Source organism: Podarcis muralis, chromosome 16, assembly GCF_964188315.1.
Source record: "Podarcis muralis chromosome 16, rPodMur119.hap1.1, whole genome shotgun sequence".
Taxonomy (NCBI): domain Eukaryota; kingdom Metazoa; phylum Chordata; class Lepidosauria; order Squamata; family Lacertidae; genus Podarcis; species Podarcis muralis.
The window spans coordinates 39,739,481-39,763,466 of NC_135670.1; the positions used below are offsets into that span (position 1 = coordinate 39,739,481).

General features: G+C 47.3%; 1 protein-coding gene across 16 annotated transcripts in view; it reads right to left on the reverse strand.

The window, feature by feature from the left end:
* Nucleotides 1–23,986, reverse strand: part of NCOR2 (nuclear receptor corepressor 2) — a 355,660-nt gene that overhangs the window by 177,864 nt on the left and 153,810 nt on the right. For all 16 annotated transcript variants that reach the window (XM_028709377.2, XM_028709372.2, XM_028709364.2 and 13 more), the window contains exons 7-8: nucleotides 20,246–20,302; nucleotides 11,562–11,614 (exon numbers count right to left, since the gene is read on the reverse strand). In XM_028709377.2, coding sequence (XP_028565210.2) covers nucleotides 11,562–11,614; nucleotides 20,246–20,302 — 110 coding nt within the window. The remainder of the gene's footprint in view (nucleotides 1–11,561; nucleotides 11,615–20,245; nucleotides 20,303–23,986) is intronic.

Here is a 23,986-nt window from a genome sequence, read left to right on the forward strand (position 1 = left end):
CCACTAAAAATAAAATCAATAAACTCCAGGAGTGGCCAAGGGTAGAAGAAGAGGAAATCAGAGAGATAGTTAAAAATTTCAAATCGGGGAAATCTCCTGGGCCAGACGGTCTACCAATAGAATTATTTAAGACCTATATAGATTGGTGGGCAGAACCCTTAGCTCACTTGTTTACTCTCATAGATAAATATGGGATCATACCTGAGATATGGTTAAGATCAATAATTATCCCAATCTTTAAAAATGGCGACCCAAAAGAACCAAGGAATTATAGACCGATAAGCCTATTATCAGTGATAGGGAAAATCTACGCTAAGCACCTTTTATCTAAACTCCTTACCTGGATGAAAAATCTAAATTTACCAGGGAAAGAACAAATAGGTTTCTCCAAAGGTTGCTCTACATTAGACCACTGCCTTATACTTATGCATTTGGTTGAAAAATACAGATCTCAAAGGCAATCTAAGATATATGCTGCTTTCGTAGATTTTCGTGGTGCATTCGACTCAATTGACCGCCCAAAGCTGTGGAGGAAACTCGCAGAATTAAAAATTGATCAGCGCTTATTGACTCTAATACAAAATCTATATTCTTCCAATATCTGTCAAGTCAAACTTAACACCAAAGGTCACCTTTCATCAGACATCCCAAACTCGAAAGGGGTAAAACAAGGGTGTATTCTTGCCCCCTTTCTATTTAATCTATTTTTATCAGACTTGCCAGATCATCTTCAAAAAATAGAATCACATGCCCCTAAACTTAATCAGAAACCAGTTCCTCTGTTATTATACGCAGACGATGCTGTTCTACTATCATTAACGAGCTTGGGTCTGAAACGTCTTATATCTTCTCTGATCCTTTACTGCGAATGTAACAAACTCTCTATAAATTACGAGAAGACAAAAATTTTGGTCTTCTCGAATGGTTGGAAATTAGAGAAATGGAAAATAAGAGGGCAAGAAATCCAACAAGTAAAAATCTATAGGTATCTGGGAATCTTATTCCAGAGCAATTTAGGGTGGGCAAATCATCGCACAAATGCCATAAAACAGGCAAAGTGCACCTCATCAGCAGTTGCCCGTTTTTATTATCAGAAAGGCAATCAATTTATTCCTGCGGCCAATCAGATATTCCAAACAAAAGTGCAATCCCAGATACTCTATGGAATCCCGCTATGGGTCCAAGCATATAATAGTGATTTAAAAAAGATCCACTCCAGCTTTCTGAGACGTATTCTTGGACTCCCAGCTGTGATCAAATATGAAACAATGTGTGCAGAAATAGGCATACACACAATGGAATATTGGGCCTGGTCCACCTCAATAAAGTACTGGTTACGCTGCCATTTTCGCTGCCCTCCATCAAGTCTGCTCGCTGATTTGCTCAAAGACTCCTACAAATCAAGATGGTATCAGTACCTCGAAAAAAAGATTGAATCTTTAGGCATCGAGCTGGAGCCCCTGTACAATTCTAATGAGCAATACATTTTCCATAATATTCTAACTAGACTAAAGGATGTTGAGAGGCAAAATATTATGGCAGCTGTAAACAAAATTTGTTCCCCCATATTCTATGGTTTAAATATCTTAGATAGCAGAGCCAATTACATCACTAAATTAATAATCCCAGCCCAACGTAGGGCTTTTATGCTGGCCCGTTTGAATGTTTTTCCCTCAGCATTTGTCAGGGGAAGATATCAAAACATTCCCAGAAACAAGAGACTCTGCAGATGTTCAATGAATGTCCCGGACACCGTAGAGCATATTCTCTTTCATTGCCCATTGTACAGTACGCTCCGTCAACGCGTGCTGTCCCCTCTTTTGGGTGGTCCGGAACCCCAGCAAGGTGAATGCGTGGGATTCTGCCTATCCGACGTTGACCAAAGGGTAACGGCGGGGGTAGCCGAGTTTTTGGTAGCAGTTCTCCAAGGAGCAGGTTAACAAGGAAAACCACTGACTCTATATGCATATATATATATATGTATGTAGCCAACTGCTGCCTTTTTATATATATTTCAAGGCTTTTATATCTTATTTTCTCTTTTATGGTTTTATTTGTATAATGCCTAATAAAGGTTTGATAAGTAAGTAAGTAAGTAAGAATATTTTGTGAAAGTTAATTGCTCAGCAGATCCTATTCCCATCTTGTTTTCATCACTAGGTGTGTGGCCTAGTGGTTAGAGTGTCAGACTCAGTCCTTGAATGCCAGGGTTCAAATCCCCACTTAGCTGTGACACTCACTGAGTGACTTTGGTCCGGTCACTGTTTCTCGGCCAGACCAACCTCACACGCTTGTGGTGAGGATGAAATGAAGAAGGAGAAAGTCAAGTACACCCCTTTGAGCACCTTGGCAAAAAGGTGGGATATAAATGTAGTAATACATAAGATGAATAAGAAAACCCCATTGGAATTGTGCAAAAACCACAAAGCAACAACCCAATTAAGCACTCGGTGCAATGAGGCAACAGCAAAGGTGAGCTCCTCCTGTTCTGCCCTCATTAAGGACGGTGGTAAGTCATCTGTGAAGGGCCTTCCCACATGTGCTAAAGGTAAAGGTAAAGGTACCCCTGCCCGTACGGGCCAGTCTTGACAGACTCTAGGGTTGTGCGCCCATCTCACTCAAGAGGCCGGGGGCCAGCGCTGTCCGGAGACACTTCCGGGTCACGTGGCCAGCGTGACATCGCTGCTCTGGCGAGCCAGAGCCGCACACGGAAATGCCGTTTACCTTCCCACTAGTAAGCGGTCCCTATTTATCTACTTGCACCCGGGAGTGCTTTCGAACTGCTAGGTTGGCAGGCGCTGGGACCGAACAACGGGAGCGCACCCCGCTGCGGGGATTCGAACCGCCGACCTTTCGATCGGCAAGCCCTAGGCGCTGAGGCTTTTACCCACAGCGCCACCCGCGTCCCATGTGCTAAAGGTACCACACCATAAATCAAACCCCTGAGGTTAAGGAGAAGGGTTTCTGGTGCTCTTTACATGCACAAGGGAGCAGCTCCAAAAGTGGGGGGGGGGGGCAGAGAGAAAAAGACAGCAGGAGAGGGAGTAGAAGACCATCCCAGCAGCCTCACCTTCTCCCTTCTGGGTAAGACAGCTGAAATAAGTCAATAACAATCTTTTTCAAAAGCCTTGGGAACTGCTGGCCCAATCCGAGAGCAATGCAGGAGACCAGGAAGCCGTAACACAGAAGACTCCAAGCACATCAAAAGGGCTTGAAAGAACAGAGATGCTTTACAATACCTGCCTCAATTATTCAGTTTTGCTGGACCCCCAAGGAGGTTAATATGGAGGAGTGAGCGAAGCTGAGCTGGCTCTGTGCATTTGCAAAGGCAGCAAAGAGTTTCGAAAGCTGCAAAGCGTTTACAAAGGGGCTGGGCTGTCTTGGTTTCCTTACCTTCTGCACCCCACCACGCCTTGTGCGAGGGAGGGGGCACTCTGCGGATCCCACTCCGCTTCAAAAGGCTCCTGTGAGCACTGGTGTGCTTCGCAGCCAGTCCTCGCTACGTGCCACTGCCGTTACTTAGAAACCGTTTGCGAGAAGGTTAATTCGGGCCATGTATCGGAGGAAGCACATGTCGCGGTCCCTGGAGGCATAGCAAGCAAGCGAGGCTGCAGAATTTCTGCAGCGCAGCCGGCAGAAGGTAAAGAACTGACACACACCAGTGGGAGAGGCGCTCAGCGACTGCAAACAGCACTTTAGAAAGGTCAGAACTGCAACACGCCATCACCTCCCCAGCAACGATCTTCTAACTGTTTACATCGATTAAAAGGGAAGGAAAATCAGAGATGGCAGAAGCGCTGGGGAGTCCTAGAGGGTGGGACCAAGCTAAGCACACAGAAGCTCACCTTCGTAAGCAATGCAGAGGTTACATTTTTGGCTCTAATGGGCTCTTCTTTATTAAAAATAAATTGTAAAAAAATCCCCCAGACCTTGAGGAGTACCTACATATAAAAAGTAGCAGGGTTGGTTTTTTTTTGCTTTTTTAAATGTCAGCTGTCCCTTTTGCCATGGGAAGCTGTCTGCATGAAAAGATAGCTGCAGGGTTCAGAGCTGACTTTCATTTAAAAAAAATTTAGAAGTTCATTTAGTACCATTTCCAAAAATGTAACAGGGGAGGTCTCTGCATCAAGACACTTACAATCTAAAATTCAAAAGGCAATATATGAAGAGGAAGGAATTGGAGACTGAGAGCAAGACAAGGGGAATTAGGTTTATTAGCAGTGGGGCAAGGGGACTAGCTTTGGCCAACGCAGCATGACCAGGCTCTTCCTACTTGTACTTGGGCTGGACATGCTGCTTGCCCACGACAGAGACTGGTGCTGCACACCCAGATACCCTTCACAGCCTAAAAAGAGGGTCCTGGGCAAGCACAATTCTGGGTTACCTACTGGTTCAAACCTTGGAGTGCCTTACACCAGAGATAGGGATCCTGCAGCCTTCCAACAATATTTGTAGGGTTGCAGGTCCACCTAATTGCCTTCCTGAGAAGTACTAGCTTCTACGTGAAACGTCTGTAGGGTCAATAGCCAGCATAAGCAAAGTTTATTCCCTCTGCTTAAAAGCCACTGGGCAAAGAGAACAATTCCACCTTAACGCTCTCATCGGGCACAGTTCCAAGCTCTTTGGAAAAGAAGTCTGTGAAAGAAGTTTGGTGTTTTGTATTCCCTGGCTCACAGCCACCTGAATATCTCTGGCCAGACTCCAGGGGGGTTAACAGCTTCAGTATATTGTGTAAACGTATGCTGCACGTAGATTAAAAACCCCAAAGCCAGGGAGTGGCTGGCGGGGGAAAGGAGAGAGATAAAGGCAGCGGAGATATAAGAGAGGCCAGCTTTCCTGAGATGAAGCTGGAGCCAAGAGAGAGACAAAAGCATGTCTGTTAGGTGGTCACAAACTTTTATCGCAGGTATTGCATTACACAGGAAGCCTTTTGACTCATCCAAAAGCCAGGATCAACATCAGCAGAGAGCTTGGCAAAGGGGAACGGAAAGAAGGGGACCAAGTAGGGCCAGATGGCAGAAATAAAACAGAAGGAGGTGCCCAGGAGCTGAAGAGGAGCAACCCACTTGCCTTTGCCCTTCCAGGCTAGGAAGAGATTCGTGCTGGCGGGTTTGGAGGGAATGAGGCAACCCCAGTAAACAGGAACAGAGCGTAATGTCATTTGGTCTGCATTTTAGAGAAGAAGCTTAATTCTCAGTTCAAAGGTTTATATGTGTGTTGGTGGTGTAATGTGGTCCATGGGTGCTTGGTCCATGTCTTGACTTAGCACATCCCCCAAGCTGCAGGACGTTCTGAGTTGCACTGGGTTACAGAGCAGAGTTTGAGTGTACGACTTGCTAAGCCATTCACCTTCCCTTTGGTTCAAGAATGCAGAGATAGGTATAATGGGAGGAACGGCCATGAGGAACGGCTAAGGGAGCTGGGCATGTTTAGCCTGGAGAAGAGGAGGTTAAGGGGTGATATGATAGCCATGTTCAAATATATAAAAGGATGTCACATAGAGGAGGGAGAAAGGTTGTTTTCTGCTGCTCCAGAGAAGCGGACAAGGAGCAATGGATCCAAACTACAAGAAAGAAGATTCCGCCTAAACATTAGGAAGAACTTCCTGACAGTAAGAGCTGTTTGACAGTGGAATTTGCTGCCAAGGAGTGTGGTGGAGTCTCCGTCTTTGGAGGTCTTTAAGCAGAGGCTTGACAACCATATGTCAGGAGTGCTCTGATGGTGTTTCCTGCTTGGCAGGGGGTTGGACTCGATGGCCCTTGTGGTCTCTTCCAACTCTATGATTCTATGATTCTATGGTCTCTAGGGCATTGCCTTCATTATGTTCTTGTATGCATGGAGGTCCTGATGCAAATCCTGATGTTGCCCTGTTTGCTGTCAGGGTCTGACTCTGAATCTGTGAGAGTCCGGGGAAGAGGCTGTGAGTTTTACAGAGCAGCGTTAGCTAGCATGGTGACAGTGTTAGCGGATCTCTCTGTACCTCTGTATCTTTACTACAGAGACCAGAAGATCTGTATATAGTAGATAGCAGTGTTCAGCTTTGTCTTGTGTCTGGAGACCATAAACACTTTGTTACTTTTAGCTGTGTGGCAGAGGAGTTTTCCTCTAACTGGGACTCTGGAAGAAGCTGTTGTGCTGGAGCAGGAAATCTCTGAAGACGCTGCTGAGACATCACAGTGGCTGAGGTGTGGTGAACTAACAACCGCCTTCCACAAGTCACCAACATGTGTGTCAGAGGTGCTCTGCAACTCAGTGGCAGGAGTTTGCATATTGCATGCAGAAGGTCTCCGGTTCAACCCTGGCATCTCTGGTTTAAAGAAGGATCACAAAGCCAAACTGGTTCCCCCCAGATACTACTGGGCTCCCAATTCCCACCAGCCCCAGCCAGCCTGGCCAATGGTCCAGCCCTTTGTGTTGGTCTCATAGAATATGCGGAAAGGGTGTGGCTCTGTGGAAGAGAACCTGCTTTGTGAGCAGAAGGTGCCAGGTTCAATCCCTGGCATCTCCAGCTAGAGTTGGGAATGCCTCCTCTCTCAATCCCTGGAGAGCTACTGCCAATCAGTGTAGACAACACTGAGCTAGGTGGACCAAGAATCGGACTCCATATGAGGCAGCTTCCTATGTCCCTATGCCAGGGATGATGGGAGATGCAGTTCAGCAAAATCTGGAAAGCACCGGGTTGACTACCCCTCAGCTAGAGGGAGAGGTAGAAGGACCTGTTGTAAAACAGCTTCCTATATTCCTACTCATACTTTGCTCGCCACAGTTCTTGGTACCTCATCCACTTGGGTTGAGGTGGGGCAGGGGAGAGGGAATGGTACATAGTATTTGGGAGTCAGGGGTTGAGGGAGAAGGAAACCACCAAGGCCAGCAACATGCTTCTCAAGCATTTCAATAATTCATCCAAACACTTTCTTGCAAGCTCACAAGAGAAACTCTGAATGCTAGGGAGCAGAAAAGGGATGTGGGAGGAATTTTTAATTGAGGGGGTTGCCAGCTGTGTTTAAAAGGGGAAAGGGAATCAAGCACCCAAGAAGACTATGCAAGTATGTGGCCACCTTGGCAACTTGCTGCATACCTTCAGCATGAAGCAGAGCGTATTACAGAGAAGAGAAGGCAAAAAGGTCAAAGAAGGAGAGAGCCTCCAAAAGCAAGATTTTAATAATTGAAAACAGTAGAAATGCAATCCTTTTATAGCCCAGCTCTTACCGGTGCAAATTCATTAGGGTCACTCCAGGCTAAAGGCATTTGAAGCTGTAGCCCAAGGAGGGGTTGGTAGCAGTGGGATTGCAGCACCTGCCTTGGAAGCAGAAGGTGCCAGGATCAAACCCTACTGGCATCTCCAGGTGGGGCTGGGAGAGACTCCTGCCTGAAGCCCTGGAGAAGAGCTGCCACTCCGTGTGGACAATACAAAGCCAGGTGGCTCTTCATATGCTGGACATTAACTTCCATCAGCCTCAGCCAGGATGACATGAGCTGGAATCTGACAATGTGTGGAGGGCCGTGGGTTTCCCATCCTTGTGCTAAAGGATCCCTTGCTATTTGTTTATTAATTTATACACTGCCCTGGCTACATGCCAAAAATGACTTCAAAGCAGTTTACAACTCTAAAATCAAGATATAATTAAAATTAACAATAGCCATGCTTAATTAAAATATACAATCAAACTATCAATCAAAAAGCCCAACAGTTTGGAAAGAACAGCTAGATCAATAAAATCAGCTCAGGGGACCACCTGCCTAAACAGATGAGTCTTCAGGAGCTGGTAGGATGCCAATACTGATGAGGCTCCATCAGAGTTGGCATTCCGCCAGCTCCCAAAGACATACCTGTTTAGGCAGGCATTCCCCTGAACCCAATTTCTGCTACAAGGAAGGGAAAGGCCTCTCTCTGCCTAAGGTCTGGGAGAGCCACTGAAAGTCAAAACAGTGTCAAAGCTGGGCTGGACTCACTAGAGGCCAGATTTTACATTAAGGCAGCTTCTTGTGTTACCACCACAGCTAATGTACAAAGTCACAGTGAAGCTCTTTAAGCCACACTGCATCTTGGTCTCCCAGGGAGCTGAATGCAATGATTTAGAAGCTCCTGAAATTGCAGATGCAGGAATGAACTGGGGCATGAAATTAATTTTAACTGTGCACTGTTAAAAGGCAGAAACATTAAACATCCAGGCATTGGTTACGTGGATCAAAAGGGCACACTGTGCACAGGAAGAGGACAGCCTTATGGGACCAATTGTTAAGAATGACATGCCAGAATGGAGACTCATCATCACATCTCCAGGCCCACAAAAATGCAACAATGGCGTACCTTGAAAGCAGTGGAAGGAGAGAAGGAAGGGGAGGGAACAGATAGGAGGACAAGGAGTTTCTGGGCTCAGAGGCTCCCTGGGCAGCCTCAGAATTGATTGCATGACTTAAATCACGGATGGGCTACCTTCCGAGGGTAACATTAGCCATACACAAGAGTATGCCCATTAAAACTGGTGGAGATGGCTAACTTCACTGAGTAAAACGTATTTGGATACAACCCTATGGGTTCTTTCATTTTAGTTCAACACACAGAGAGACAAGTTCCTAGTCCTTGTTAGTTGTGCGGCACTGAGACCGCAGAAGCCAAAGATAAGAGGCAAAAGGAGGTTGGGGGCTGGCAAGGGCTTCTCGCAGTCTTCAATGCTGTTTCTCAGTCCAACTACGGCCTTAGGCTCAGTGGCAGAGTATCTGCTTTCCATGCAGAAAGCCCTAACTTCTCCAGGTACGACTCCAGGTACAGCAGGTGGAAAGCTGCTGCCAACCAGTGTATGGAAATACTGAGCCAGGCAGACCTGTGGGCTGACTCGATATAAGGCAGCTTCTGGTGTTTGTTCCCCTCCAGGTTTGCTGTGCCAAGTCTCAGCTGCACAGGGCCACAAATGCCAACCCAGCAGTCCATTCCGATTTTATCTCCTCACTCACTGGCTTGGGCTGACAGCCTCCGGGCAGCAATACAAGCCTGCTGTGGCTGTTCTTAGGGCGATAGCATTACACTCCCTCCTCTAGCTGCACTGTGGCTCAGCAGGCAAGGGACAGTCCTCCAGAGGGGACCACAGAGGATATACATTACCATCATGTTCCCCTCAGTGCGTTCCTGAATGCCAGGGCAGCCACCCACAGCTGACAAGAACCGTATTTAAGGTATCCAATGAGGTGAGCCACTAGGAAACATGCAAGGACTGTGACAAATGGCCTTTAAATCCTGAGCTGCACCTATCAGGGTCTGGGGTTGGGGGTGGGAAAGGGCATGCACACTGCCTCAGCACCAGTATCTCAGGGTCCCAGGATATGGCATGAAGCAGGGGTCAGCAACCTTTTTCAGCTGTGGGCCAGTCCACCATCCCTCAGACCATGTGGTGGGCCGGATTATATTGGGGGGGGGGGGAATGAATGAATTCCTATGCCCCACAAATAACCCAGAGATGCATTTTAAATAAAAGGACACATTCTACTCATGTAAACACACACTGATTCCCGGATCGTCCGTGGGCTGGACTGAGAAGGCGATTGGGCCGGATCCAGCCCACAGACCTTAGGTTGCCTACCCCTGGCATGAAGGCATAAGGAGCCGCCACCCTGCTAAAGCTAAGTGGGTGTGGATCTGGTCAGTACCTGGTATATGCCACCTTGGGATCTATGATGGAAGACATGAAGAATATAAATATAAGAAATGCAATGCCACACCGAAGACCACCCTGGCCAGCTCTGGCAGGGGAGCCTCCTGGGCAGCATGGCATCTGGTGCTCCAAAAGAACTCCAATACTGTCTCACATACACACCGCCTGAAGGGGAAGCACTCAAAACCTGGGAACTAGAGAACATGGGCAGGGGGCTGGTTTGTTCCTTCACCCCACCTCTCCAGTCTTGGCTGCAGCGAGGTTTGAAATCTGTAGGTCCACAACAGGAGACCTCTCCCACCTCCTCCAGCTGGTGATGCATGGCAGAAATAGGTTTGCTTATTCTGGATCAATTCCTGGATTTTATGATCTTATTATTGGTGGCGTAACATTAACCCGCAGCACCCAGAAACGTGGGAGGTTGCCAACAAGTCTACTAGGCCGCCCCAGATGAGGCGGAAGAAAGGCCCTCACAGTTGTCCTTCTCCCATCATGGAAGCCCAACCTCCTTCTGCCCACTGCTGTGTGAATGTCAGCATCCAGCCCAACAACTCCCAGCCTTCCAAAAACACATATTGGGACTCCGTCAGCCATCCCAACCCAAAGCTAATAACAAAACACCAGGGAGAACATTAAAAGTCCCCACAATAATGAACAGGTCCAGGGAGCATTATAGCCAAAGCAGGGCCAGCACAACTGTTAAGGAAGGGGAGGCAGCTGACTCAAGCAGCAGAAGCTGAGGGGTGGCAGTGGCAGGAAGACAGAGATGAATCTCGCATGCAGCCTGCCATGTGGCCTCTATGTTAGCCTGCTGCTCTCAGTACGACTGAGCGTATTCTCCTGTCACTTGCCAGTTCTGTCAGCTTCTGTACATGGAAGGTGCCACCCTTTCCTTTGCTTCAAACACCAAATATGTATCAGGAAAGCCAAAATATTAATGTAATGGTGGAACCAGAACCAGAGAGATAAAGCACAGTGCTCCCAGCTCCCTCCCCTCCTCTCTGTCTTTACACACACCCTTCGCTACAGTTTGGCTCAGTCTTCCAAAGCATGGCACTCAGTGGACTTCGTTGGACAACAACTCTCATCAGCTCCAGCCAGCATGGCCAGAGATCAGGCATGATGGGAGTTCTAGTCCAAAACATCCAGACGTGGCCAGGTTGAGGAGGCCTGATGATCTACACCAACTCAAAACCCACACCTGGTGACACACTGTGGTTGTGGTCTCTTTGGGGGAAGGACAGGAAACTAGACTTAAGTTGCAAGGCTTCACTTCAGGATAACTTCTGGGTCAGGTTGGACTTTCCGACCTGAGCACCAAGGGACCTGGCCTCACTCCCCTCGCCCCAATCTCCTGGCTGTGCTGACCAAAGCCACCTTGCTCCCATGGCTAGCGCAGGATCCTCTACAGACATCCCAAACGAGCTCTGTGCAAGTGCAGAATCCTGTTTGCTGAACTGCTCAGGGATGGTGAAAAATGCCATGAAGCTTCAGGTCGTTTCAAATCTCCCATCCAAACACAGGCACACGAACGTCCCCCAATTCCCTTCTCATCACACCCCTTCCTGTTTTCCAACAGCGGATTCCCTCCCTCACCTTCCACACCAATTGCCCACAACACTCTAGCCGCCCCTGCTCCATCTCTCCGCTGACTCCAAATGACAAACCACTTAGGACATTTTGCTGCTTCAAGCCTCAAAAGCAGGAAGCGCAGCACGAGGGCAAACAGGAGAGATGTCCCCTCCTGCTTTTCTGTCTCGGCTGCGGAGGGAGAGATTTGAGGCAGGAAGGGCAAAGAATCTCTTTCTCCCCCTGCCTTGATCTCACTAATGCACAGACATTTGAAAGGAAGGCGGGGAGGGGGTAGAGAAAAAGAGATGGAAGAGGACTTTATTGCTGCCATGTACTTACATTTTAATGTTCTCATGGTATTGCCTTGTGTCAGAGGGTTGGTTGTAGAGTGGCTGAAAAGGAAAAGGAAATTTGAAGTGTAAATCACAGCGTGGGCTAGCATATCATAATTATGGAGCGCTGACAGCAAGGCACCCTGTACCGCTTATGAGCTTTGGCTCCCAGGGAGCTGAAGGCACGCTAAGTCCCCACAACTCCAAACGTCAGTGCCAAAGGCCCACTTGCTCCACCGCCCACCCACAGCCTTCCACCATCACCTGAGATGCTTCTCCTCTCCATTCGCTTCTACTTTCTTCCCCAAGGTGCTGCCTGCCTGAGTCACCGCAGAACTAAGAATACACTGTTCAAAAGCAAGCTTGTTCAGAAACAAGCAATTTGCAACGTAACTCCTCTGAAGCCCCATGTGCGACACAGCAGAGAGTAGCAAGCTGGGGAGGGGGCAGGCTATTACTCACTTTATGGTGGAAGAAAATGTTCACGTCGCACACATGGGAACTCAGGGGATGGGCCGGGGATGTGGGGAGTGTGGCTGCAAAGGACAGAGCAACCTCCACAGCTCAGTGGTAAAGAACAAGCTTTGCATGCAGAAGGCTCCACACAATCAGCGATCAGCATTTCCAGTTTTAAAAGACTCTCAGGAAGCAGAGTTGACAAAGATGCAGCTGAGATGCTGGACAGCTTCTGCCAGAGAGGGCTCATCCACACTTAGAAAGCACAGGTCAAAGTGGTTTTCTGCTTGACCCACGCGTTCTAGGCACAGGTCTGAGGGGCTTTCCCCTTGCCCTGCTCCTTTCCAAGGCAAAACCTGCTCTTCAGCAACTGAATGGAACAAATGGCAATTCCTGAGAAACCTGAATTGTCATTTGCTCCAACTGAGCGCTAAAGAGCAGTTTCCCCCAGAAGGAAGCAGCAGGACTCAGTCCGATCAGAGCATGCTCAGGAACATAGGAATCTGCCTTATACTAGGTTGGGTCATTGATCCATCGACTGGCAGCAGCTCCTCAGGGTTTGAGGGTGATGTGACCCCACAATCCCAGCTGCCTTAGGGCTGGGGTGGGGGCCTGGGAGGGAGGGTGGGCGCCCTGCTTCTACACCTTTAAAGGGCACGAAAGGGGAGACTGTCCTGCTGGCTCCCTATTCTGCCACCAGCCAGGGAGCTGTGAGATTCCCTAGCAATGACCAAAGATGTCAACCAGCCGAGAGGAGGAGGAGGAGCCATGGGGGATGACCTCTGTCCTGCTGACAAAGACTCAGTCGCCTCCACCACTGATCCCATTTGGAGGAGTGCATGCCTCCAAGTGCTCCAGTGCCATAGGAGGAAAGAGCCTTGCGAGTGAGCGGGCCACATCTTGCCTTTAATAGCTGGCAGAAGGGGAGCGGCTATTGGTCGAGACACATTTGCAGCTCTCGTATGGTCTCAAATCCTTGATGCAGTTCTCAAACTCACTTTGGCGTTCTGTACCTATAGCCTGCCCTGCACCAGTGCAAGTCTTGAGAAAAGCTTTCTTACTCTCCACGCAGAGATGTAAAATTTACAGAAATTGTCAAGCTTCCCACCCCCCACCCCTGGTTTTTCTGGAAGAAACTTTCCTTCCCTTGTGACAATGGCAGAAATTGCAGAAATTGCATTTTGCGCTTGCATTTGAGAGTTGTACTCTCAGTAATGATCTGTAATTATCTGATACTGTGCACAGTCTTACATAAAGGTCTCCCTGCTGCATAGTTCTAGAAATCATTTTGGACACCTGGCCTTAACATTTTGCTCACTGTTCCAAAAGAAAATATTTCATAATCCTACCCATCCCCAATGCACCCCCCCCCAAATCTTCCTTCTTTTTTGGGGGGTGCAGAGGGAGATTTTGGGGCAGTGGAGATTGAATTCTTTCCAGGGCCTTCACATCTCTACTCTCACATGAGAGCCTCTGCTGCGGAATTTGGGATGGGAGCCTGGGCAGCGAGGGGACCTTCCCAGCCCCACCTGGAGATTCCAGAGAATGAACCTGGGACCTTCAACGTGCAATGTGGACGCTCCGCAACTGAGCCATGGCTCTTCCATGGTATTGTGAGGTTTGTTTTTATGGCATAGTGAATTTATAGTAGTGTTTTTAAAAGACTTTTAAAAGTCTCTTAGAGACCTTTGGGTAACAAGCAACCAACAAGTATAAATAATAATAAACAATAATAGCAACAACTATAATGATGGACCAAAGGCCTCGTTGAGCTGGGATATACTTTATGTATGTTCTTTTGACCAATAAACACCTAAGAATCAGGACAAATATGTATCAGCCGACCGGTGGGCGGGTGAGCAAGCCTCAGTGCCTGGGGGGCTGGATTAAACTGACCAGCGAGACTGATTTGGCGGGCCAGACTATGGACATGCTTGAATTAAACATATAAGCTGCCTGGATGCTGACCTAGATACCCACCCGAAATTGACAGCTATATGAAATAAGTTTGAATGTAGCTAGGGCAGTAAGGTCTTCAGACCATTGCGTTATAGTTGGTGAATATTTATCCTTCCAGTCTTTCTTAGTTTTAGACGTATTGTTAAATCTATGCTTCTATTCCCACCACATGCAAGGCATCACTTGATGCTGCAGTCATCCAGTGCTGTAAATGCATGGCCCCAGCACTGAGGAAGCAAACAATGACCCATCTGGAGATGGGAATCAGCTGGCTTCACTCGTAACATTTCCTGCTCAGGTGGCTTCATGAAATGACTCCATGGTTTGCATGCAGCGAAATGCTCCCCAAAGTGTGACTGCAGTTAATTTCCATAGAACACTTTCTGGGGTCAGTGCACAGACAACCATGTCTGCGATACAGTGCAAAGTGAGGGAGTTCTGAAGGTAAACTGGGAGATGAAGCCTCCACCTGGCTCCATCAAGAGGTACTTATGACCTATGAAACAGCCATGCCTCAATCCTGCATTCCCCAACCCTGAGCTCTCCAGGTGTGACTGGACTATAACTCCCATCAGCTGCACCTAGCATGGCCCAGTGGCCAAGGAGGATGTGCCTCCTTACAGATTAAAAAAAAACACAAACATGTTCAGACAGAAAGTCCTTCTCTCTGACTTCCTAGTTTTCTGTTTCGTTTTTTAAATGCATGGGGGTTATTCAAACCATAACCCATCTACCTGTGTGGTGTAGCAGTGCATCCCAGGAGAAGCTGTGCCATTTGGTCTGCCTGGCTTCCACTCGACTCATTTTCAAACTTTCACTCTGAAACTTTGTTTGAGGAAATCCCCTGTGCAAGACGCTTTCTCTAGTTTGTGCTGGCCTCAACTTGCACAGCAGACAGGGAGAATTTGTCGTGCTGACCCTGAAAAAATTGGGACATTCTGCAGCTTCCCAACTCATGACTAGTGTTCAACTCCGAAGGCCCTGGTTGCATTACTCATCTGGAAACAGCCCAAGTATGGCCATAATTTTGATGAATGATTCATAAGCAAAGTGTTAGTCATGTCTGAGGAGGTAGCTGCTTAAGGTGGCCTTGAGGGCACTTTGTTCCTTCTCCTTAAGTGAGAAGGCCCAGAGAAGTCACTGAGTGACAGGATGTTTCCCCAGAAGGGCTTTAGTCTCACTCACACATTGGGTTGGTCTGGGCTTTGTTGTTTTGAAGACGCAAGAATCACACGGCTGCTCCCCCTCCCCCAGGGCTGTCCTATTTTGACTGGCAGTGACACTCCAGCAGCAGTTCTGGCGGGTGTTTAAATAGCCAATATGTTTTGAAGTGGCAGCGCCAGAGATTGAACATGTAGCCTTTGGACATGCAAAATATCTTTCTGGGGGAAGGCAAGGAGGAGGAGACAGCGCTCTCTCTCTCTCTCTCTCTCTCTCTCTCTCTTAAAAAACCAACAGAAACAGAGCTTTACTGTACAGGTTGGTGTTCTCCAGTCTCTGAATTCTGTTGCAGTACATGAAAGGAATTCAGCATTGAGTTGTCTGTGTTGAAAATACCACAAGTCTCTCTGTTGGTTTTGCTGCAACAAACTAACATAGCTGCCCACCTGGAAATTAGGGAAACAGATCCTGGGTATGTGTGTGTGTGCATATTTTTAAAGTTACTGGACTGTATTTATTGGCCTTAGCCGCTCCCCATGGGCAGCTTGTGCATGAGCCCTGAGGGCGGCTCTAGGACCTGCCCGGCCGCAGTTTCATGCATGCGCCTGCCTCTCTATCCCGGCTGCTTGACTGGCTCACGCAGGTGCCCAGCGTGCAGCTTTAGGTCCCGTCCACCCGCCGGCTCTCGTATGTGCCCTCTTTTGTATCCCTGCCGGCGACCACATCACATGGGTGACTGACGTTTGGCTTTTTCTCCCACCCGCCATTTGGCTCGTGCTGCGGATCATCTGTGACTCCTGCCTGCCGTTCAGAAGTATTTTGTGCTGCTTGATGATACATCCCAAAAAAAGCTCAACAACATCAATCCTAAAAAAAGGAGACATTGGTAGGCTAGCTGGAGCAAAGCTGTGGTGTGGTATTATGCAGCTTCCTGTGTGGTTTACCATCAGAAATCATTTGTAGTATACAGACTGGCATAGCTGGGGGGGGGGGGGGAGGCCCCGGTGCAGAATTGAAGAGGGGCAAACCAGGCACCACCCCTAGGCCCCCAGCACCCAAGCACCCTCCTATCAGCAACAGGGACTGGGTGAGTGCGGAGAGCTCCCTCTGAAGGTGAAGAGCACCCTCCGCCCCCTGCCCTGCCCCTCCCCACCAGCTGGCAGGCAGGCAGGCAGGCACTCACTCACATGCCTTGCAGGGACAGAGTCTAAGGCAGGGCTCAGCAACCTTTATCAGCCGTGGGCCTGTCCACCGTCCCTCAGACCATGTGGTGGGCTGGACTATATTTTTTTTTTTGGGGGGGGGGGGAATGAACGAATTCCTATGCCCCAGAAATAACCCAGAGATGCATTTTAAATAAAAGCACACATTCTACTCATGTAAAAACACACTGATTCCTGGACCGCCCACGGGCCAAATTGAGAAGACAATTGGGCCACATATGGCCCATGGGCCTTAGGTTGCCTACCCCTGCTGTAGGGGGTGCTCTTCACCCTCCGCGCCCCACTTCTACCCGGTGAAGAGTAGCCTCTGCACCCACCCCGTGCGGCATATGAGCACCCGTCAGCAGCTGGGTGATGGAGGCCTCCACTCTCACCCAGCCCAACGGGTGCCTGCGCACTGGGCAGGGACAGGGTGGGGAGGGTGCTCTTCACCTTCCTTGCCCTGCCATCACTCGGTGACTGGCTTAGTGCCCTCCATCCCTGTTTTTTGGGGGGGCACCCAAGCTCTTGCCGTGGGCACAGGTAGCACTATGCCACTGAGTATATAGCACTTTATTCCCAAAATCTGAACAAATGCACTCTCATGTGCCGGAGTAGCCACAAGAAGGGCTTAGACAATTAAAAAGGAAATCTGTTTCAGTGAAATGCAAATTCTGCACCAAGAAAATGAATTATTTCAACTCACAATGAAATTATAAATATGATGTGACTTGAATCCAAATTAACCTTCTGTCAATCACAGAGGAGAGGCAAAGAGTTATAATGAGCACTGGTCCCACCCACTAATCACTGAACATTCTGCTGAGACTCTCCCCTCCACAATCTTAAGTACCAAAACAGTCACTTTAATCTTTAAAAAAAAACAAACAAACTGAGATTTGCCAGTGGGCCTGTTCCACACTGCCAGTACCAATGTTCCACGCTTGAACTGCCAAATCTACAAAGCCACAGATGTAAGTACTAGGGGTGTGATCCTTGTGGGGTATTTGACTTTATGTACAGACCCAACCAACAGAAACTAATAGCACACTATGTTAACATAGCTGTCATTGTATGGACTACTGTAAAATGGGGCACATCTACACTATAGAGTGAAAGCACCCTTTTACCATTTTCATAGAATCATAGAGTTGGAATAGACCACAAGGGCCATCCGAGTCCAACCCCCTGCCAAGCAGGAAATTTTAAAAGTCAAGGCTCCACCCCCCCCACCCAAGAATCCTGGGAACTGTAGTTCGTTAAGGGAGCTGAGAGTAGTTAGGAAACCGCCTCCAAGAGGTGCAATTGACAACACCCTTAACGAACTACAGTTCCCAGGATTTCTTTGGGGGAAGCCTTGGCTGTCAAATGGTAAAAGAGCACCGCCTGGATGTGAATGCAGTCAGGGAGAGGAGGCCCACCAGCAAATCAACAGAAGACATCAGTAGTGTTTAATTTTGAAAGGATGGGAGGCCCACAGCGGGGAAGGGGGTTGGGAAAGATTTTTTTACAGTGGTGCCCCGCAAGACGAATGCCTCGCAAGACGAAAAACTCGCTAGACGAAAGGGTTTTCCGTTTTTTGAGTCGTTCCGCAAGACGAATTTCCCTATGGGCTTGCTTCGCAAGACGAAATGTCTTGCGAGTTCTTGCGAGTTTGTTTCCTTTTTCTTAAAGCCGCTAAGCCATTAATAGCCGCTAAGCCGCTAATAGCCGTGCTTCGCAAGACGAAAAAACCGCAAGACGAAGAGACTCGCAGAACGGATTAATTTCGTCTTGCGAGGCACCACTGTACTTGAAATGATTTAATTGCTCCAAAGAGACTAGCCTATTTTTTTATTTTAAAAAAACTCTGAAAGACCACAGTGACATCCACCATCACCCTCATACCATTTCTGAAGGTGCACTCCAGGTGGCTTTCATTCATAGGCAGGGTGATAAGCCACAGTACAAGTCGCTTACGTACTGCAGCCCAAAGGCATCATCACAGCTGCCTAGTAACCACAGACAGCAACCAGAGTGTCACGACCGGACATGAAAGGCAGCAGCCAAAGACCAAAAGGAGCCCTTTCCACAATTCACTGTGCAATTTACATCCAGCTGCTTCCTGCAGCCACTGGGCAGGCTAAATTTAACAAATTTCATGTAGGAATTGAGGGGTATAACCTGTTCAAAAGGAATAGACCAAACAGGAAGGGAGGAGGAGCAGCATTATATATAAAGGATGTGTACACTTGTGAAGAAATCCATGACACGGAGCATGAAAAGCAGACTGAGAGTATATGGGTAAAAATTGAGGAGAGAGAAACAACAGTGACCTTCCTGTGGGTGTCTGCTATAGACCGCCAAGCCAGACTGAAGACTTGGATGATGCCTTCCTAGAGCAGATTACCAAACATTAAAAAAGAGAGAAAGTCATAGGGGACTTCAACTTCCCCGATATCTGTTGGGACTCAAACTCTGCCAAGAGTGTTAAGGTCTGACAAATTCCTCCATTGCCTCGCTGACAATTTCATTTCCCAGAAGGTGGAAGAACCAACAAGGGGATCATCTATCTTGGACCTGGTCCTCACCAATAGGGAGGAACTTACTGATGAAGTGGAAGCATTCAGAAACTTGGGAAGAAGGGATCATGTTTTCCTGGGTTTCAGGATACAGAGGCAAGGGAAAACTGAGCGTAGTTGGATACACACTCTGGACTTTAAAAAGGTCAATTTCGAAAAGCTGAAGGAACTACTGAGTGTGATCCCGTCATCAGAAACACTCAATGAGAAGGGAGTCTAAGAAGGATGGGAGTTTCTAAAAGGAGAAATGCTGAAGGCTCAAATACAGACAATTCCAAAAGTAAGAAAAGTGGGGGGCATCTAAGGAAACTGGCGCGGCTGCATAAGGAGCTTACAGATGAGCTGAGAGTTAAGAAGGGCATGTATAAGAAATGGAAGAAAGGGGAAATCATAAAGGAGGAGTACACACGAGTAGCCAACAGTTGCATGGGGAAAGTCAGGCTGGCTAAAGCTCATAATGAGCTTTATGAATGAAGGTTTCTTTGGCTACATCCGAAATAAGAGGAAGAACAAGCAAATGGTAGATCCCCTGCGTGGGGAAGACAGAGAAATGCTGTTAGGGGACAGAGAAAAGGTGGAACTACTCAACACCTACTTTGCTTCTGTCTTCACCTAAAAGGAAAGCAATGTCCAACCTGGTGATAACAGAATAAATGATGTAAGGAGGGAGCTGCAGCCCAAGATAGGCAAAGAGGTAGTAAGGGAACACCTAGCTACTTTAGATGAATTTGAATCTCCAGGGTCTGATGAGCTGAATCCAAGGGTACTAAAGGAGCTTGCTGTTCTTGGATAACAGTCAAGGTCCCTACAGACTGGAAGCAAGCAAATGTTGTCCCCATCTTCAAAAAGGGGGGGAAGGAAAAGGAAGACCCAGGTAAATACTAACTGGTAAGCTTAACATCGATACCAGGGAAGGTCCTAGAACAGATAGTTCAACAGTCGGTCTGTGAGCACTGTGATTACTAATACCCAACATGGGTTTCTCAAAAATAAGTCATGCCAGTGCAGACCATACTGGAGTGAATGGGCCAATGTAAGGCAGGTTCCTCTACATGCTGTTGTCACCAGGCAGGTGTTCTCAGCCCACTGGCCCTGTCTGCTAAGCTTCCTGCACCAGAATCAGGCCAGCAGGCCATTTTGAAATCAGAGGGAGGCTTCCTTGCAGATCTCGCCATCATGCAGGTGCTGGAGTCAGTCTACCTCCTTCTCAACTATTTGGCTACCCTCCAAAACTCCAAGGATGGCAAGTGGGGGGGGGGGAGAGAAGGGAAGTATACAGGGTAGGTGGGGGCGGCTGTAGGGAGAGAGAAAAACACTGTATGTATATTTGTTAAAATCAGAGACAGACTTACCAACTCCACCTGAGGTCCCAGCCCTTCCAGAATTCTGTGTGCTGCTTCTGCTTTTTTCTGCAACAGTGAAAAGGAAAATAGGAGAATGCTAAATGACTTAACAACTGGAGTCCCACACTTGCAGGTTTCACTTGCTTCCCCCCTCCCTCAAATTTTCCCTCAAAGGCAAAGGGCCTACAAATTTAACCTCATTTCCCTCCCCACCCTTCCCCAAGGCAAGAGGAGAAAGGTTAAAAGCGCAAAGAGGAGAGAGAGAGAGAGAGAGAGAGAGAGAGAGAGAGAGAGAGAGAGAGAGCGCCCTCCCACACACACTGCAATGTCACAGACTGGGAAGGGTTTGAACGGCTGCCAAGCTGAAAAACCCAAACAAGAGACACACACAGGAGAAACCTCTCACGTATGCTTCAAGGTCTCAGCTGCAAAAATGAACCATGGGACGGGGAAAAGGATATACTCCGCTTGTGGTGTCTTACTGGCAATCTAGCACAAGACACGCACACATCAAAAAGCCTTTTTCTCTCTCGCTGCGACAAACAAATTCTCTTTCACTTTCAAATTGTCTGGGTACTGTGCAATCACTTCAGTGGCTATCCAAGAGTGGAGACGTTGTGGGAGAGAGGGGAGGGTCTGCTTTGCCATGCCCCCTTTTCCAGGAACTGGCCTTGTCAAAAGGATGTGATCAGAGTAGCACCACCATCCTTGGGTCATCTGCCCTGACCCACCCACCAGCACTCCTCCCTCTCCTCTTTATCTTCCTGCTCTTTTCCTCCCCAAACTAGATTACCTCGTGCTCACAGAAATATACACAAAACGGGCACACATGCTCTTGAGGGGAGATGTCAGAACAGGGCTTGGAAGAGTCACGGGCTCACGGCACCAAAGCGATTAAATAAAAGATGACCTTTCCACTAACACACAGGCTGCTTTCCCTGGTGATTCTTACTAACAGCCTGGTAAACCTGCTACCTAAAAGCCAATGAGGAACGAAAGCAAAGAGGGCAGGTCCAGGAACAGACGGGCCTGGAGACAAATCCTTCAACAAATGGAGCGTGGGGTTTGAGGCACCTTACGGGAGCAACACCCTGAGCAAGGGAAGTTGGTTCCCCCCTCTCTGAGGATGCATCATCAAGATCATTTGAGGAAAACTTGCTCTCGCCTAACAGCCTTTCAGCTTCCCAGTGCATGGCACCAAAAGGAGTGGATATTATTCCTTGACCATGCTTGTTAACAGGAAGTTCTTATCAGCATTGGCAGTTTTGAGTATGCAACCATGGGAATGTAGTTTGTAATAATCTCATTATAAATATCTCCCAATTAGTTAGCATCCAAATTAAAAACTAGGCACTGTGCAATTAATAAAAAGACGTTTGTGTTTCAACCATACTGCAGTTTAGTGTGACAAGAGCCTGGACATTTCCTGCTTCCTATTCCTCCTCCAGCATAGACATGGAACATTTGGAAGTTTTCACTGCTGATTTCAATTAGGAACCATTTAATGTAGGGCTCAAACTCTTAAGCTGTGGTTAATGGTTTGTTTAAACAAGCAAGCTTCATAACCCATGGTTTGAAGTTGGCTTGTTTCAAACAAACCATAGTTTAGATTAAAAAGTTTGCGGACTGTAAGAAGGGTTTTATAAGACCTCATCACAATCGCACTAGAGGAGGAAAAGGGCACACACAAGCCAGCGTACCTCTGAAGCTAATTTTCACCATGCAAATTATGGCTTTCTGTGGCATTCAGACATAAACCATTGTTTTGTCATATGCAAATGAACTGGATAATGTATTGGACTCAAACACACCTCTCTTGCCCATGTGGAGTGCGGGGGGGGGGTCTACTTTTTAATTTGTGGCAAACTATAGGCTGTCAAATATAGAAAATTTAAGTTTTGAGCAGACCACAGTTTGCTATATCTGGATGAAACAGTAAGCTATTATTTGCCGCACATTAGAAGGCGATGTAAAGGAGAATGGGCAGTAGGGTCTCATAAGGACAAACCATAGTTCTGAACCAACAATCCTCAGAGATTTACAATACAGGAAAAAAATATAAAAAGAACAACGAAGAAAGTAGAAAAAGAAGTTACTCTGGATTAATCATCACAAAGATGGATGAAGAGATCTTATTGGGGGGGGGGGATTAAGACCTGAAAGTTTCTGGCCCTTTGCGGGATGTAGAAAATAACCACGTTGCAAGCAAGAGTGTGACAAATCAGTCAAGAGAAGGAGCTCTGAACCAAGAAGTCCCGGTTCAAATCCCACCTGTATCATAAAAGTCATTAGATGGCCTTAAACAAACCCTGACTATCTGCAGTATGGGAGTAACATTTCTGGACTACCTTACAAGGCTGTTGTATGAACTTTTGAGATAATGCATGTGCACTCTAAGGCGTGATATAAATAAAATATTGTAGGAAGAGGCCTAATGGATCAGGACAAAAAGTTCCATCTAGTCCAGCATCCTGCCTTCCCAAAGCATTCAACCAGATTGTTCTTTCATTTTACTTACGGTACTTAACTGTATTGCCATAGTTTAAGTGACTTGTAATAATCCAACAGCAGGGAACATGTGGCCCTTAGATGTTGCTAAGACCCCCAACTTCCATCAGCCCCGGCCAGCATGGCCAATGGTGAGGGAAGGATGGGAGCTGTAGCCCAGTAACATTGGGGTGGGGTCAGGGCAGAATAACCCTGCAGTAACCAATAAAAACAGGCAGGAGAAGAGAGCAATGTGAGAAAGGTCCAAGAGAAGTAGGGAGCAAAATTAAAGCAAGAGACAACCTTTGCAACCCTGTCTGGAAGTCAGTAAGGAGGAGGGAGAACCTGCTAACAGGGGTGGGGGGCCATTCAATAATCTTGCAGGAACTTGCTTTTTTCCTAATTTGCAACAGTTCTTATTTCATGCAGGATGCTGGGTTCCAATTAGATCTCAAACCAGATCTCCAATTAGATCTCTCTTTAAGAGATTCATATGCAAGGATGGACAGAGAGTAGATAAAGATCTACTGATAGATCTGGGCTGATAGGCAGTTGACCAGCAAAGATTCTGGCTCCCAACTGTTTAGCAACAGCAACAAAGCAGCTTTCCTCCTCTTTTCTAAATTTAGAAAGGCAAAAGCTCAGTAGGCGGATTTTTCACGTACTGGTAGTGGAAGCAAGAATGCTCAGAGGCACAATGCTCCTTAATTCTAAGGTCAAATGCACACCATGCATTTAAAGCACACAGAAAACTGTAAGAATCCTGAGAAGTGTAGTTTACCCCTCTCACAGAACTACAATTCCCAACGCCCTTAAAAAAACTACAGTTCTCAGGATTCTTTGAGGGGAACAGTGTGCTTTAAATGTATGGCACCTATCTAGCCTAAGAGTATCTTGCTAGATTCTGAGCCACTCTCTTGGACCTGGCTCAAGTTGGTGGATTCCAAGCGGTGTTAGAAACTCAGATATATAAACAAGGTGCCAAACGGCTCATTAAACCAAGGTTACAGTCACCAAAACAGAATGTCTAGTTTCCATTTTGTGGTAAAACAGCTCTAAAGTCTTCTTTTTCAAATGATGGACTATCAGTTAAACATCTGGCTAGTTCAGATAACAACCTTGAGCTAGGTTAAGAACTTTGAGAACTTAAAAAAGAAAAGTCACTTGATCCAAGGACAGTCCACACCACATATATGGACTATTCTAACCTCTTTTTCTTGATGGTGACTGCTCCTGCTCAGAAAGGGCAGTTTGGTTCCAGAA